The sequence below is a fragment of the Montipora foliosa genome, unplaced genomic scaffold, assembly GCF_036669935.1.
Source record: "Montipora foliosa isolate CH-2021 unplaced genomic scaffold, ASM3666993v2 scaffold_417, whole genome shotgun sequence".
Classification (NCBI taxonomy): Eukaryota; Metazoa; Cnidaria; class Anthozoa; order Scleractinia; family Acroporidae; genus Montipora; species Montipora foliosa.
In genome coordinates, this window is record NW_027179720.1 from 109400 (window position 1) to 125525 (window position 16126).

The window sequence follows — 16126 nt, forward strand, 5'->3', positions numbered from 1 at the left end:
CAAAAACCAACCTGTAAATGCAACATTGAAGAAAGGGAGGAGGGGGAGGTTGGTTATTATTAGCTTGGATGTGATTTACATGCTGTTCCAGCAAAATGTTACACTATTTATGACCATGCAACTGGAGAGAGGAGGGATAAAAGAGACAAGTGGTCTGAACAAAGTGTAAACCTCTTTCGACACTGCTTTAGTGCCTAATAGCTAAGGCTCTCGATTCAATACCCAGGTTCTTTGAACATCTCTCTTAATCTCAAAATGGACAATAACAATAATCTCCTAAAAACTGTGTTTTTAAGTGCTCTCAATATTTACAAAAACCAATATTATTTAGTGATGTTTCAGCAACATCCAGACTTGGATTTAACAAATTTAGACAAGGGGTCAAGATGTTCTTTGTATTTTATCTTAAATAATACAAAATAATTATATAAATTATTGGTGCAGGTTTCCACAGTGAGGGTACCTGTACATACTGTTGGCTTAAAATAATACAAAGGTAATTTAGAGTACTAAGGAATTGCAGGAAATCAAGGAAAGCAGTAGCCTCCACATAAATAAGAGAAAAATCTCTGATAAATATGAGAACTAAAAACTACGCTAATGCACAAGGCCCAGTTGTTCAAAAGCCAATTAACGCTAAACCACGATTAAAAATAAATCAAAGTTTTAATTTCACTGTCTGAAAGTGCTCCCAAAACGTTATTTTATGCTCAAAGTAAAGGAAAGTGGAATTCACAACTGAAGGGCAAGAATCTTTTGGAAAATCTCTCTTGATTCTTTAAATAAACTAGAGTCAAAATTCACAATAACACAGGGTTAAGTTAACCAGGCTTTGAGCAACTAGACCCGGGTTTGTACATTTATCTTAATTTGTTAGGTATACAGTACTCTATTATAATTTTATTTATTTATTTATTTATTTATTTAGTTAGTTAGTTAGTTAGTTAGTTAATTCACCTGCAAAGGACTTGATGTCCCTACTAGGCCAACTTACCCTTAACAAGCAGCAGTGTAAGAAAAACAGATTCTGTACCTCACCCACAATTTAATCGAAAATAACAACAATCAACAATTAACTGAAAACTATCAGCTCTAAAATCAGACCCATAAGACGTTAATTTGGCAGTATGATTGACACAGAAGCTAATGTTTGCAGCAAGATGTTATTGGTTCAATCAAGGTCAAAGCTTTGCGAGGGATTCCTCAGCAATAAAGAATAATATTACCACTTACACAAGTCATTGTGGGACTCAAGTGAGTGCAAAATACTCACTTTTCTGAGGAACTCCTTCGCTTCTACACTGAGGTAAGGAGGAAGAACCAGCTTCCCTTTCAAAATCTGCAACAGAAAAAAAAACAGCCAATGTTACCTAATTATGACTGCCTCTCTCATGTAAAACTCCTCCACAACAAGATTTAGAGAGCATATTAGAAGATATCACTCAAGAGAAGGGAAACTACAACAGTGGGTAAACTTCTTGGGACATTTTGCACCATGAACATACAGCTATGCACTCCGCCCTTACCACCTCGCCCCCTCCCCCAAGGCAATGTTGAATTATGTGTGCCGTATGCCCCAAATGTCCTAACTGCTTCCTTTTAACAACATTGTAGGAGGGGAAAGAGGGAGGGATAGTGAACACACCCCAGTTACAGCAAAATAGGGTTTTCTCACTTGATTTACACAAACAGTGTTATTTTGTTGGCATTTCCTTGACTGTTCCAAGGAGCTTTGTTCCCCATTGTAGAGAAAAAGCGTCACCTTGAGATTTGTAATTAAGGACCATTAAGGGCAGTCCCAATGAGAAAGTCTCTTTTGCAGTAAGGAAGCCCTTAATATGAGAGCTGGAACACTTAGTGCAGACAGGCATCTAACAATCAATAAATGTTCCAACACAATGGATTCCCTCCATGGTAACTGTTAAGAAGAAAAATGGGAAGATAAAGCTACATGTATGTTTCACCCTGAAGCTCCTTGATAAAGCAATAGTGAGAAACCATCACCTCCTGCCAGTGATTGACAATCTGTTACTGCCACTTGTGAATGCCTTAGGTACCCTTGGAGAAGACTCCAATGGACTTGTATGCCATTTGGTGTTTTACCCACCTTAAAAGAGTTTCAGAGACCGGAACATGCCCTACAAGATCTCCCTGGAGTTAAGCGGACATTTCGTTTTTGGTGTTGGAGAAATCCAAGTGAGAGCCCTGTCTGACCATGATGCAAAGCTTAAGCTTAGAGCATTGTTTGACTACTGTCACACTAAAGGCATCAAGCTGAACTAGGGGAAAGCACAGAAATAAAATGAACTTTATGGGAAACAATAATATTTTTGTGGCAAGATTGCATTAAGCCTGATCATGACAAGGTTCAAGTCATCAGAGAAATGTCAACACATATTGGCAAGCATGATCTAAAAGAATTCCTCAGCATGGTGAACTACAGGTCCACTCTTAAGTTACTGCCCCAAAGAGAGACTTAATGGAAGAAGAAAACAGTACTGATTCCACTGGGATGAGCAAGTGCAAGGACAAAGTATTACACAAGTCAAGGAGATCCTTTCAGCTGCCCCTGTCCATGCGTCTTTTGACCCAAAAGAAGACATAGAACTGCAATTTGATGCTTATGAGTACGGAGCTTAGGAGCTACCCTTTGGCCTATGTATCTAAGACCAAAACAACTTACAGTTGTATACGCAAATTGAGAAGGAATCTCTTTGGAGTTGGACGTTTTAAACGCTGACCATGAACCCCTGGAGAGCACTTTCCTGAAAAAGACTCTGGGACTCCTAAACTCTTCCAGTGGATGTTGCTTAGGATGACCTCCTAGTGTCCTACCAGAGAACAAAACTGAAAGCACTAAGTCACGCATTTAGAGAGCAGAAGAGCACACTGCTGGACACAGGAGAAGATGCTGTGTGTGTATGAGAAGCAACATAAAAAGACAGTGAGAGGGCATCAATGTGATACAATACTTTGCAGTATCAGAAGCAACACAAAAATGTCATTATCGGATGCTTAACCCTGAGATAGGCAGGTAAAGACAATAATCAGAGAAGGATAAACAACCAATGAGGCTGAGATGTCAGCTCAAGTCAGATATTATTTCCCCTTCCAGGAAGAGCTGTTGTTACAGAATGGACTTGTCTTAAAAGGTGAAAGCCCAGTAATCCCTGCTGGTATGAATGATGAAACTAAGGCTAAGATGCATTGCAGTCAAGTTGGTATCCAAGGCTACCTAAGAGAAGCAAGAGAAGTAGTCTACTGGTGTGGTATGAACAAGGATATCAAATAATGTGAAGAACATCATAGTTTATCTTTACATCTGAATGGTACAGAGTTCAGTCACTGTTGATTATCATTCAAATTTCTTTGAAGTGAACAGATAAACCAACAAGACAGCTGAGGAAGTTGTTAAGAAGCTGAAAGCCAATCTTGCATAAAATGGAGTTCCTAACAGAACTAGAATAAAACATCAAGCAACCTTCTTTGCCACAAGGTTCCAAGAGTTATTAACACATGTTGCTTGGAACATTGAACAGGTTTCCAGGAGACTTGTCATAAAATGTGAATGGTAAAGCCAAATATCTCCTAGAGAAAGTAGGTCCCACCTCTTGCTCTACTGAATGGAGGATCACTATCAAAGAAATTTCAACTCATCAGCTGTCCATCATGTTCCCTAGCAGAGCAAAGACTCTACTCTTACATGTAGAATCGAACTGATTGCTCAAGGCAAAGAGAACAGAGAGTGTGAATCAGAAGTTGAAACTACAAAAGGATAAACAAACAAGAGCACCAACGGGCATAGGTAGGCCTCATAATGAGGTAAAGACAAGACCATCCCTTAAATCAGTACCCATTCCTGGATCTGCGATGTACTTTTGTTTTTCTTACCAACAATATTACAGACATAACATCAGCAAAGAACCACCAATTTTAAACTTGTAACAGGTTACCTTATCAATTGTCTTCTTTCTGCTGTCTCCACAGAAAGGAGGCTGAAAATTAAATACAACGAATATCAAGAGGTTTGATTGCTGCAAGCTTTCAATGACCGATAATTTTACTCATCAAACGGGGCCAGTTCAGGCAACAGTCATCAGCAATTTAGTGTTTTATTGGCTAAATCATTTTTAAACTTACACTTCCTGTTAGCATGTCATACATAAGTGCACCTAAACTCCACCAATCCACTGCCTTGCCATGGCCACTGCGAGTCAGAATCTCGGGTGCCCTTATATTAAAAAACACTTGTTACAAAAACACGGTTCAGAAACAAGTTCATGTACTGTACATGTATATAAATTCAAAGTGCAAAGAACAAGATAAACATACATGCATACTGGAAGTTTGGAAACAGGAGTAAAGAGTACAGAGTGGAGTGGAGTACATTTAATAAAACACAGTCTTATTGGTACAGTCAAAAGCATCATATAGATTGAGCCAAACCTAAAAGCGGAGCTCCCAGGTTATTGTACCAAGTGCACTACCATATTGACGTCGGGGCTGTCTGAGAGAGTGAGTGAGTGAGTGAGTGCAAGATTTGTAGGTGTGCAGCGCGTGCATGAATTATCAAACTTGTGTTCGGTTTTCTTGAATTACAACAATTATTGATGTTTGTTTGTGGCCTACTTGTCGCCTTTTTCCTTTCTTAATTTTCTTAATGAAAACAGAATGAAAACTCTTTGAGTCGGTTTTTGTCAAATTAACAGACATATTTAAATTCTAAAATCAAAATCACTCTTTTTTCACTTCTGCGGAGATTGTCATGTGCAAGCTCACATTCTACAGACATTCTGCAGGTCAAATAAACAAGCAAAAAATTCCCCAGTCGGCCATAATATTGTTACTCTCAAAGACAGGGTCAATTAACTTCTCTGTCTGCATTGAAAAACATTCAACAGCAATTTCCTTGCAACAGAAAGAAAAACAGAAGACAAGTATTTTTATCATTATCATTGCGATCAATCAGCAAAAAAAAAAAAAGATTTCATCAGCTTATTTGTGATGAAATTCCCACACCCCTGCACTCAAAAATTTTGTCCAGTAATAGAAAAGATGAGCTCTTCTGAATTGAAAAAAACAATAAAAAAAGGCAACTTAGTTTTCACAAAATGTCAAATGAAATCTTTTAGTCATCGAGTGTAAGAGCACGTTCACCAGCAACACTACATAAATTTTGCTGATAGGTAAACATGTACATTATATTGCCTAGTCTGCGTCTGTTGATTTCACTGACAGCCTCTTTCTTCTCATTTAATTTATTCACGCAATTTTTGTTTTCAGTCTACTTTTCTTTTAAAAAATTATATCTGTATGAAAAATATAGAAGCGGAAGCTGCCTGTATGTTAGGTGAGAGGGTACACAAAACTGAAAAGCCTTTTCAAATCCTCACGTCATTTAACAGCTGCACCGGAAAATACCTGGGTGAAACCCGAAAATAAACAGGTCTGTTAACAGCGTGCTTAAATTTCAACAAATGAGCCCCAAAATCCACAAGAATTTGTGACGCTGATGACTAATAAAGCAGTTTCTATTTCTAAAACGATGGAATTACATGGTGATAAATAACCTCGTCTAGGAGAGTGAATTTTTGACTTGCAGAAACAATGGTCAACCTCAAGAGTTAGACAACTGAGACCTTTGTGTTGAATTCGCACATTTCTTGTCTACTTAATAACACTTGAAAGAAAAAAAAACAAACTAACAAAACTACAATCAGATGTCTTGCCGTCATTTTGCCACATATGTATCCAGTTGTTAGTAACATGCAAGGTAACTTTATCACAGGCAGCCGCTGAAATCTATGTCACTTTCGATTTTGCGATTTACTTGTGCAGCCAAAAGAATAGAAAAATCAAATGTAGCAAAAATCTCCCAAAACGTTTTTCGCTGATGGCAACTTTTTATATTCGCAGCACAAAATTTATGTTGTTTTCATGTTGCAACTTTTGTTGCTGAGGGCAATTTTTTTATTCTTGATCAACAATTCCCAAAGAATTTCTTGTGCTCTTCCTTAAAACTGTGTATCCATATTTCTTTACTTTTGTATCAATAGACTTATTATACATGTAGTTGTTTCCCATAAAGCACACTAACAAAATCTGTACCATGCTTAGTTGGCATTACCCTGGATTCCAGAGGTTATTTTCTCGCTATGAAAAGAGCGACAAAAGAGGGAGTGGCGAAGCGGCGAGAAAAACCTCTGGTACAGGCCGTTAACCCTTCTGAACATGCCGCCCCAATCACGTTGTGCTTTCCACTTCCAGAGTCAAGTTTTGACCCTGGAGATTTCATGGTCGATCGACAAACCGTTTTTATAAGGATTGCCATTGGTTAAGTCGAGGGGGACGATCAAACCGGTTTTTCACTGGTGTAATACAAGAAGACTATGAACGTGACAGTAGCAATCATGACAAGATAATCACAAATTCATGGCTGGCAGATTGAGGTTAATTTGTCTCTGACGCTGGATGAATGTTTGCTGTTGGGTGGCCTTAAAGGGGTGTAATTGAACAAGCACTTGTTTGGGAATTTGGCAAAGGTACCGGTGTGAGCTTCTGACATCTTTACATCTCAATGCCTCGAGTCATATTGAAACTGCTCCACGGACTCCGCGTAAAGTTCTTTACATTATTATTATTATTATTATTATTATTATTATTATTATTATTATTATTATTATAATAGTCACACTACTCAGCTTAGGTTTTAACAGCTGGTAAAATTGTGGTTTCGGGCAATTACAAGTTGCCAAAGAACACCAAAATGTTTCTTTTTCCTGTCCTTTACATTTCCAATACTTTTCTTAGTATCCTTGCTGATCCCAGCAATGCAGACTTCTGGATTAAGCGAATTGATATGTCTACTCCTGCGCCCTTTAAATTGCCCTTCAATCGCAATGGCACTGTTCCTAAAGCCCCCAATACAATTATTGGTACGACTTTGGTTTTCACTTCCCACATTATACTCAATTCTCTGACCAGATTTTGGTACTTTTCAACCTTCTCGGCCTCCTTTTCTTTTGCTCCACTGTCTTCTGGAATTGCCATGTCTATTATATGACAGCTTTTGTTGCTTTTGTCAACAAGCCAGATTGACTAAATCTGGCCTCTAGTCAATCTGGCCTCCTAGCCTCGATATTAAGGTCCTTCCGTATGCTGAAGTCCCAAAGGAGTTTATAGTTCTCATTTTTCAGTACACTCTCAGGGACGTGATTGTATCATTTATCATTCCGGTGGAACCCACATTTTCCCGCCAGATCCCAGTGAATTGCCCTGGCCACATTATCATGTCTTTTCTTGTATTCTTTCTGTGCCAATTTTGAGCAACCACTGATGATGTGACTGACAGTTTCATTTTATTATTATTATTATTATTATTATTATTATTATTATTATTATTATTATTATTATTATTATTATTATTATTATTATTATTATTAACTTATTGGGCAACTTCGTCATGCATACATGTATGCCCCCAAAAGCAATATCGATAGTCATGATTACCATGAGAAAAGCAACTCATGGCTCCCTATGGTGCTCTGCTTGGCTATTAACCACACTTCATCAGAGTTACAAAAAAAGAGTCTGGATAGTAAAAAAAAAATTCAAAATAATCCAAAATTATAAGAATACTGAACAGATGTGGTTGCTCAAAGACAAGCGTTATTTCCTTCCTCAGCATCACTTTTTTGTCACCTTGATACCACAACATATGGTAATTAAACTATTGAAAGAAAGTTATGTCTTCTAAACGATACAAGATTAACTAAATTTCCATTCAGCAACCTTTCAGAGAATTTTTCAACCTATTTTGCACACATTCATTATCCACTCACTTACATGTATTCAATCGTTCCACAGAAAGTATGAGTTAAGCTGTTTTCGAAGACTGCCTCCTTACACAAACCAAAATCTGTTAGCACTACATGACCTGTGAAGAGAAATGGCAAGGAGTTTGCAGAGTCTCATGATAAATCTGAATATAAATCCAGAAAGATTAACCCATTGACTTCTAGGAGTAAGACTTAAATAGATTTTACTTTGTCTAATGCCCTGGACAGCTTTACTCGCCAATAGGAGGCAGTTCAGTGGGTTAAAAACTCCCACATGCCACGAAGTATAGGTACATGCACAGGAAGAATGACCATTCTATCCATGCAGGAAGGATGAAAAGGATGTACAGTCAATGAACGTCAACTTTATATTTTACCATGTGTATCCAAAAGAATGTTTTCAGGCTTCAGATCTCTGCAAAGAAATCATCATCATATCTTATGTGAGATACTATGATGGTTATTGTAAATGTGTAATAAGGCCATTTACATGCACAATGTTCTTGCAAAATCCCCAAAGAAGTTTAAAATGATCTCAAACTTGCATTTACTGCTTACCTATAAATAATTCCTTGATTATGAAGATGTTCCATTGCTAATACAATTTCAGCCAAGTAGAAACTGTTTAAAAAGTATAATTCTGGGGTTAGTGTTAGTTGGGTTTTGTCATTTTCAATGTGGTGGTCTGCATGGAAGGTCTTACAACAAAAAAATTAAACCTGGGAGTTCCCTGGCATATTGGTTAACCTGTTACCATGCCACAGTGAAAAAGTAGCCTGCAAGGCAGGATAGAGGCACTTATTACACGAAACATCTTCATGGGCTAATCAAGGGTAAACAGCAGCTTCAGAATAAAAAAATACCTGATAATACATACAAAAAAATAACAACTTTAATTTGTAGTTACCATAAACACCTGCAGATAAGCCTCACCCTGAATACAGCAGGTAAAATTTTGGAAAAAAAGGTTTTTTGAAAGAAATCAAAAGAAATCCAAAGTCGAGGCTTTAGAAGTCTCCTTCATCCACTGTTCATCAAATGTAAACTCACTATTATTAAACATTGAAACGGAAAATACTTCAAAGTCTTACCCACAATTTTAGCATAATTATAATAAAAATCGTTTCTACCAACTTTGACATATGATTGATATTTTTCTGGTATTTGTTGACAGGAATTTCTTCACTCAACACAGTTTTTCCATAGATTTATGCGTTAGAACAAGAACGTGAGTGGAACATTCATAGCTTAGTAGCCAGGCATTTGATCGGATGCAAAGATGGAAAACAGGACAATGGAAGCAGCCTTTTTAAAACATTCCCGCAGATGAGCTGTACCCTCAATTTCTAGCAATGATTCTTGGAAAAAAGGTGCGGCTTATCTGCAGGTGTTTATGGTATTCCTTTAATAGAGTCCTCACCAAGCCGTGTCCTCCATGAAAATTCCTTCTCTCTCTAAATGCATGAAGAGCTCTCCACCTTCAAATGACAAGGATCATTCATTTTTGCTTTAGTTTAATAGAATTCTTTACAGACAAGAATGTATTATTACAAGATATAGCTAAGATAACACAAACTGTCCAACCACTTTAAATAACTGCCATACCCAAACCACAAACAATTCCAACAAAAACTCTGGGCTGCAGAGACCTTTATTGACAACTAACTACATGTAGCAAAAATTGTCTTTTAATGTGTTAAGGCGCTTTATGAGCCTCTCCCACTTTAAATAGAACTAGATTACCCAACAAAATCTTCCAAGAATGATAATGACTGTTAATAATAATTATAAGCTAAGCTGACCACACATCTCACAAAGCTATGGCTACAAGGGTAAAGCGGTTTAGTCTCTAAATAAACTGTGGTGCTGCATCAGAACGGGTATGGGAGTGTCTATGTGACTGCAAGTATTTTTCAAATCAGCTCCCTCACTCCCAACGGAATTAACAAATGCTTTTTTTTCAACTAATTTGTTCTCAACATCCACATTCCCTATATATCCCGACCAACAGCATAGCTCCATCTTTCACTATAAAGAAAACACTAAGAGCCTGGATAATTCCCTAAATTGCTCTAACAAAGACCTAAGGCTTGAAAGAAGTCATCAGCTTTCAAATTTACCACATAAACCCAGTTGATAACCCATTTCTGTGTACTTGAACTACAAGGATCCTTATAGGATCACCAGACAGTGATTCACCAGACAGCCTCTTCAGACAGTACCCAGACAACACCTTCAAGAACAACTACATGTACAAAATGGAATTCATGTACCTACAATGACCTCAACATGTCCAAACAAGACACCTGTCATCACTGTGATGATACCTATTTTACAGCCTTATAACATCCACTGACCATTATTGCTTACAGAGGCGACGAAAGAACTGTTATGAATGTGAAAGACAAAAGACAAAAGACAAACCCAACAACAGACCACTAGCAGCCACTGATATGGAACAAAAAATATGGAACAAAATTAATTATAACAGTAGGATTGTTTGCAACTAGAAAGTGCTCAATAGGATAGAGGATTACAAGTGCACTTACCACTGAGATACTCCAGAATGAGATAAAGTTTCCCTCCGGTTTGAAAAGCATATATTAAATCAACAATAAATGGATGCTAAAAAGAAAAACACAAGGTTAACATTATTTTTAGTTTGCTTTACCCAGTCCGAGGTATGCAACAAAGAGGAAAACTGTTTAGTGTTCAAATTTTTCTTACAGTTATTCATTATTTACCCTTTAAGCCCCAAAAGTGCCACTTACAGGGCTTGAAATTGCGATCTGCGACTGAATTTTTTCTCTTTGCGACTAAAATATCTGGAGAAGTAGCAGTTGCCACTTTTCTGAAACTTTGGCTAAAATTAATAAAGAAATGACAAAATTGTTTTGTTTCTCGCCGTGAAATTTCTTTCAATCTGCAGATAGTGCAATTGTCGCGTAATTTCGCTGCAATGTTATGTGCACATCCCCATTTCTTCGATATCATTCGCCATTTTCAGCGGTTTGTTTAAAGGTAAGTATTGTGGGTTCATATTTTGTTTTGCTACACTGCTGACAACACAATGCAGTGCGATGATTTTCGACAATCTTGGGACTAGAATTTGAGAAGTTGCGACTAAATTTTCATATCTTGTCGCAAAATTGCGACTGGATTTTTTTGTTAACTTCAAGCCCTGACTTACAGATTTTACTCTGTCTTCAGCAAGAGGATTTTTATCGACAATGGGATTAAGAGGTCAGTGAAAGAACAAATACTGCCCTTTCCTCAGGATCAAGTTTACTCCTTTCAGGTCTATAGCTGAGTAAAATGAGGATTGTCACATTACAGCTTAAGATTTCATTTTCAATGGCTTCTCAAGACAAACCTTTACAGCTTCTAAGATATTTCTTTCAGCTTTTGTGTGTGCTGTATCTTTATGACTTCTTATGATAGCTGCCTTGAATTGAAATCAAAAAAATTCATTTGAGAATCATTACAATCCCATAGACCCTTTAACTCCAAAGAATGCCAATTAAAAATCTGCAATGTAAGATCAGAGAATTTCACACAACAATGTCCCAAGATACTTGAAGGGGGGCGGGGATTTTTATGAGCTTCAATTAATTTTAATGCACAGTATCTTTCATATATTTCTCACATTACTCGCTTAGGTGGTTGGTTGCATCATTGATACATGTAGCCCTTAATGTGACTGCATGATGAAGTTAGCTAGGTGTTATTGCCGATATGCCTTAATGTGACTGCACAATGCAGTAACGAGTCATTTGTGGTTATTTGAAATTTGACTATGTGACTGCATGATGCAGTCATAGTCTATACCCACATTTCACCCTTACCACAGTCTCCAATAGCTCAGTGGTTAGAGCATCACAGAGGTGCATAGGTTCAAATCCCATCAGGGGCTAGGATTTTTCTGAGTTTCCATTTCATGCACAATATCTTTCAAATATTTATTATTAAAGGGATGTCAGAAAGGTAAGGTAGCTGGCCAAAACCACTGGCTAGTAAGCCATCTTCAGCCGGCTACTTTCATCTCATTTTATCACCAGTCCAGATGAAAAATCTTGCAGTTGTTGAATTAAATTGAAGAAACCTTCAAAACATCATCGGAATTGATGACATATTTTACGAAGATTAAACAATGGTAATGGTAATGGTAATGGTAATGGTAATGAATTTATATAGCACATTTTCTATTAACATCTTCAAATGCACTTTACAAGCAAGTGATCTATGGGTGAGATCGGACATCAGCATATACAGGCGACGCTGGCAGTCCATTAGCGATCTCACCCAGCACATGGATGAATGAAATGAGGCCTGACCACAACACCGGGAGCTCCATGCCCTACTCTTTACGAATAGTGTGTGGGTTCTTTTACGTCCCACAGGATTACGAACAAAATCGTTTGTGCGAATGGTGTGGAACGCCTGGAACTGAATAGTTTCCAATCTTGCGCCTAATCTGACAAAACAACATGGTGTCCGCACTGAAGAAAGAATATTTTTCCCTTCCTCAACAGAGATTCCAACCCTCCTGTTTTGGCCGGAAACCTCCCATTTTTGGCGAGTATTCCCAGGCTCCCGTTTTTGCTAAATATTCTCCCAGCTTTTGTAACTCTTCCTAGCCAAAGAAAGATCACGTTTTCTTTGTTTAACCAGTCTTTTTAGCACAATTCTTTCTGGTTTCTCTGTAATAAAATTAGCTTGAAATTGTCAATAAATGAAGCACAAAGCTTGACCAAACTCCTGTCCAATTTTATTTTTATGCTACATTCCCCATACAAGCAAATATTATCAAAAAATGTAATGGGGACCAATATCCTTATCTTTCACTGCCTATTAAAAACTCCACTATTTTCCATTGACTGTGATCTCGAAATGCAGGAAATGGCATCTTAGAGGCACATGTCTTAAACATTTTTCCCAGGGAGCATGTCCCCAGACCCCCTTGAGGCCTGCACCTGTGGCGCTCGTGGGCGTGGCTGCGCTGCTCACTACGCCAGGCATCTCTGCCTTAGTCAAGTGGGCAAAGCTCACTTTCATGGCTACCTTCTTTGAATTATAAGCCTTCTACTTTCAAATTTATTGACAGCCCTGTTTATTATTGCACTGATGATAATATTAATAATAATAATGAAAAGATTGATGTGAAAAGGATGATAGAGAGAGTTAAGAAGGAAGTTGAAAACGAGTCTAAACAAAGAGAACCTCTGTCATAAAAGCAATCAATAATTTTTGTAGAGTAATACGCGTGGCTGGATATGTCATGTGTGCATGTTGCGAAAACAATGAAGTGTTAACAACAAGGTGTTGTATTGCAATTGACTCTATAGCTTGGCAACTTGTTACTGCCATGCTGACATTCACATGTACCCTAGCCAAAAGACTAGTAACCAGTACAGTTTGAGGATGTCATTCAATGTACAACTTGCGAGAAGTTCAGAAAAGCAACCAAAGGTTTTCTCAAATAGGTAAACGCTAAACATGAGGGCAATTAACTGTAATAATATTTTATTGTTACTTCTTGATTTTGAAGGAATCTCAACTACCAACATCGTTAATATTCATTGGTGATTGATTGCAACGATGAACATAGGACCAAAAAACCTGCGAGCAATACTGTATGATAAATTTAAACAATAATGATAATAAAAGTGCAATTAATAAGATTTGGAGCAGAATCCTTGACTATCCTGCAGTAATTAATATCCCTGAGATTGGACAATACATGAAAATGAATTCTCATTCTGTGCATGCTCAGCTGAAAAACTTTTCAACACTAACCAAATACACAAGCTCAGGACAATAAAATCTGCAGTCATACTTAATACATGATCAAAAGGCCATTTTTACATGACCAACAGAGTTTCATCTACTACATCAATCGAGATCAATGGGTTAAGAAACAATATCAATCCTTCCCTCATCCATAGAAAGCTAAAAAAGTACTGAAAAATCAAAGACGAATTCGAAATGTATCTCCGAATTAAAGATACTGCTTATAACTCTTTCTTATCCAAACAAATTTGAACATGTAGCCCCAAACAACAATCTCCCCCGCGATTAAAGGTCTTTTATGATGGATTCACCTTGGCCTTAGGAGGCGACTACAACGAATGCAAATCATCTCACTTGTCATAAAGCTTAAATCACTTCTTGTGATAAACATTAATTTTTTCAATGAAATTGAGCACGTACAGTACGTGCTGAAAATGTTTTGAAAATACGACACTCAAAAAACTTGTTAAAAATAAAAATCACCCAAACAATGTGAGAGATCAATAATCAAAGTGCCATTATCAAAATCCTGGCCAGCCATAAAAGCTTAAGATTTTTGACAATTTTAACGATATCCTATTGTTATGTTATATAACCAAATCGACATCACCTCCCCTATATTCATTGACGTACCTTTTTCAAGACTTTCATTGCGAATATTTTCCCTTTGTTCCTTCCGTCTACTTTACGAACCTGAAAAACCTGAACAAATGTTGAAAGTATAAAGCAAAACGATTGTTTTGCCGGTTTCTTTACAAAATATTACTCCAATTTGTAACGCAGTCGAAATCAAGACCACTTTTCTTTGTAGCAATACCTTTCCATATCCACCTTTTCCTAGAACTTTTAGAAGTTCGAAGCTCTCAGGGCCTACTTTCTCGTCTTTAGGATTAACAGTCTCTTCTGATATAGCCAGGGTTTCCATGCTAAACGAAAGAGAAAAAAAAGTGACTCAATGATATCACGAATCACGATTCCAAAGGAGGAAGAGGACGCTTCATCAATGAACTAGCACTTCACCTTTCGTCGTTTTCCATCGGTTCGTCAAATAATTGTCCCTGTCGTAAACAAATTTATCCTTTAATAATCTATTACGTCGAAAGGGAAGCATTCAAATTAAATTTTCACTCCGTCGTTACGAGCCATTTCATAACAACGCAACTTACTGTACTACACTCATTCAAACATAAGCTTACCTCTTCGAATTCATCGTCGCTCAAATCTTCATCGTCAATTTGATCGTTGATATCTAAGGGAAACACTTCGGCCATTGTTACAATGATTAAAATTATAAAAACCTTTAAAACTTCCCGAGAAAGTTAACTAAAACAGGGATAAAATTTCGAAAACTTTTTTCTCCATTCCCTGAGACAATGAGCTCATGGCTGCCTCGCGCTTTCTCATTGGTGTGAAACGCCGGTAAATCACGTGTCAAGTGTGTTCGTGACTTCGAACTATTTTTGGCCAACAAAGTCGGGAACACGAGCTACAAAGGATCACTTGTTTACACATTTCCTCTCTAACCGTAAATGTTCTTAACTTTGAACTTGTGCATAAATTAGGAGTGAACAGTGCAGTTAACCTTTGGAGGCGTCTGTAAACAAAGGCGCGTGATTTTTGTATGATGACCGTAAATAGGCTTTGAAACTCAGTTATAAATTCATAGTGCTAGTCAAGGTTCGTACGCAAGGGAAGTGGTTCTTTCCTTTGAGTTGGGCCCGGGCCCCGGGATGGGGGGGGGTGGAAAGAAAAATTTGGTGGAGGTGTGCGGTCCGCTTCCTGAAACCCTTACCCAATTTCAAGCCAAAATCTGCGATTTTCCCTACCCTATTTCAGACTTGACCAAAAAATTGATACCTTATTTCAGACCTATTTTCAGACCTATTTCAGCTGTTACACGGTTGGTTTAAGGGGGATGGCTCTTACCTACCAAACCGTTGCTCTGGACTCCTTCAAATAGCCATTTCTCTAATTCCTTTAACTCTACAGTTGTCCTTTCTTGCCAAGTGTTTTCTATTTAACATTTCTTTGTCTGGTTCAAATCACAACCACATTTGGTAAATCACGTGACCAAAACAGTAGATGCCTAAAAACTGAGCGAGTTAAATATGTTTTCCACAAATATTTAACGCAAAAGTGTGAGAACATTCTAGCACAAAATCTGTAGCATGGATTTTAAAAGAAATCATTTCTCAAAATAATTATGACGTCATAAGGCCCTCCCTTGATATACTTTTCAAAATATCAGTTCCATTTTTAGTCGAAATAGAAATTCCATGCTACAGTTTACGAAAAATGATGGGACATTCGTTTCCTGAGAGCTTTTACCTGTTTTACACTGAAACGCACGGCAGAGGACTGGGACTAGTTGTGCATGCACGTTCTGATTGAAGTGATGTTACATTTCTATTGAAAACGTTACTTCATAGAACCATCCATGGAACCTTTTTGCAGGGCTCTTTGACTAGAAAGCTTTCTTAGCAACCAATGTCTTTCTG

At 37.6% G+C, this 16126-nt stretch overlaps 1 protein-coding gene across 3 annotated transcripts in view; it reads right to left on the bottom strand.

The window, feature by feature from the left end:
* Positions 1–15038, bottom strand: part of LOC137988429 (ribosomal protein S6 kinase beta-1-like) — a 28352-nt gene extending 13314 nt beyond the window's left edge. For all 3 annotated transcript variants that reach the window (XM_068834416.1, XM_068834415.1, XM_068834414.1), the window contains exons 1-13: positions 14825–15038; positions 14649–14686; positions 14446–14554; positions 14262–14330; positions 11212–11283; positions 10388–10463; positions 9259–9316; positions 8397–8459; positions 8216–8253; positions 7846–7936; positions 4141–4231; positions 3954–3995; positions 1274–1339 (exon numbers count right to left, since the gene is read on the bottom strand). In XM_068834416.1, coding sequence (XP_068690517.1) covers positions 1274–1339; positions 3954–3995; positions 4141–4231; positions 7846–7936; positions 8216–8253; positions 8397–8459; positions 9259–9316; positions 10388–10463; positions 11212–11283; positions 14262–14330; positions 14446–14554; positions 14649–14686; positions 14825–14899 — 888 coding nt within the window. In that variant the 5' untranslated portion in view covers positions 14900–15038. The remainder of the gene's footprint in view (positions 1–1273; positions 1340–3953; positions 3996–4140; positions 4232–7845; positions 7937–8215; positions 8254–8396; positions 8460–9258; positions 9317–10387; positions 10464–11211; positions 11284–14261; positions 14331–14445; positions 14555–14648; positions 14687–14824) is intronic.
* Positions 15039–16126: the final 1088 nt, after the last annotated feature.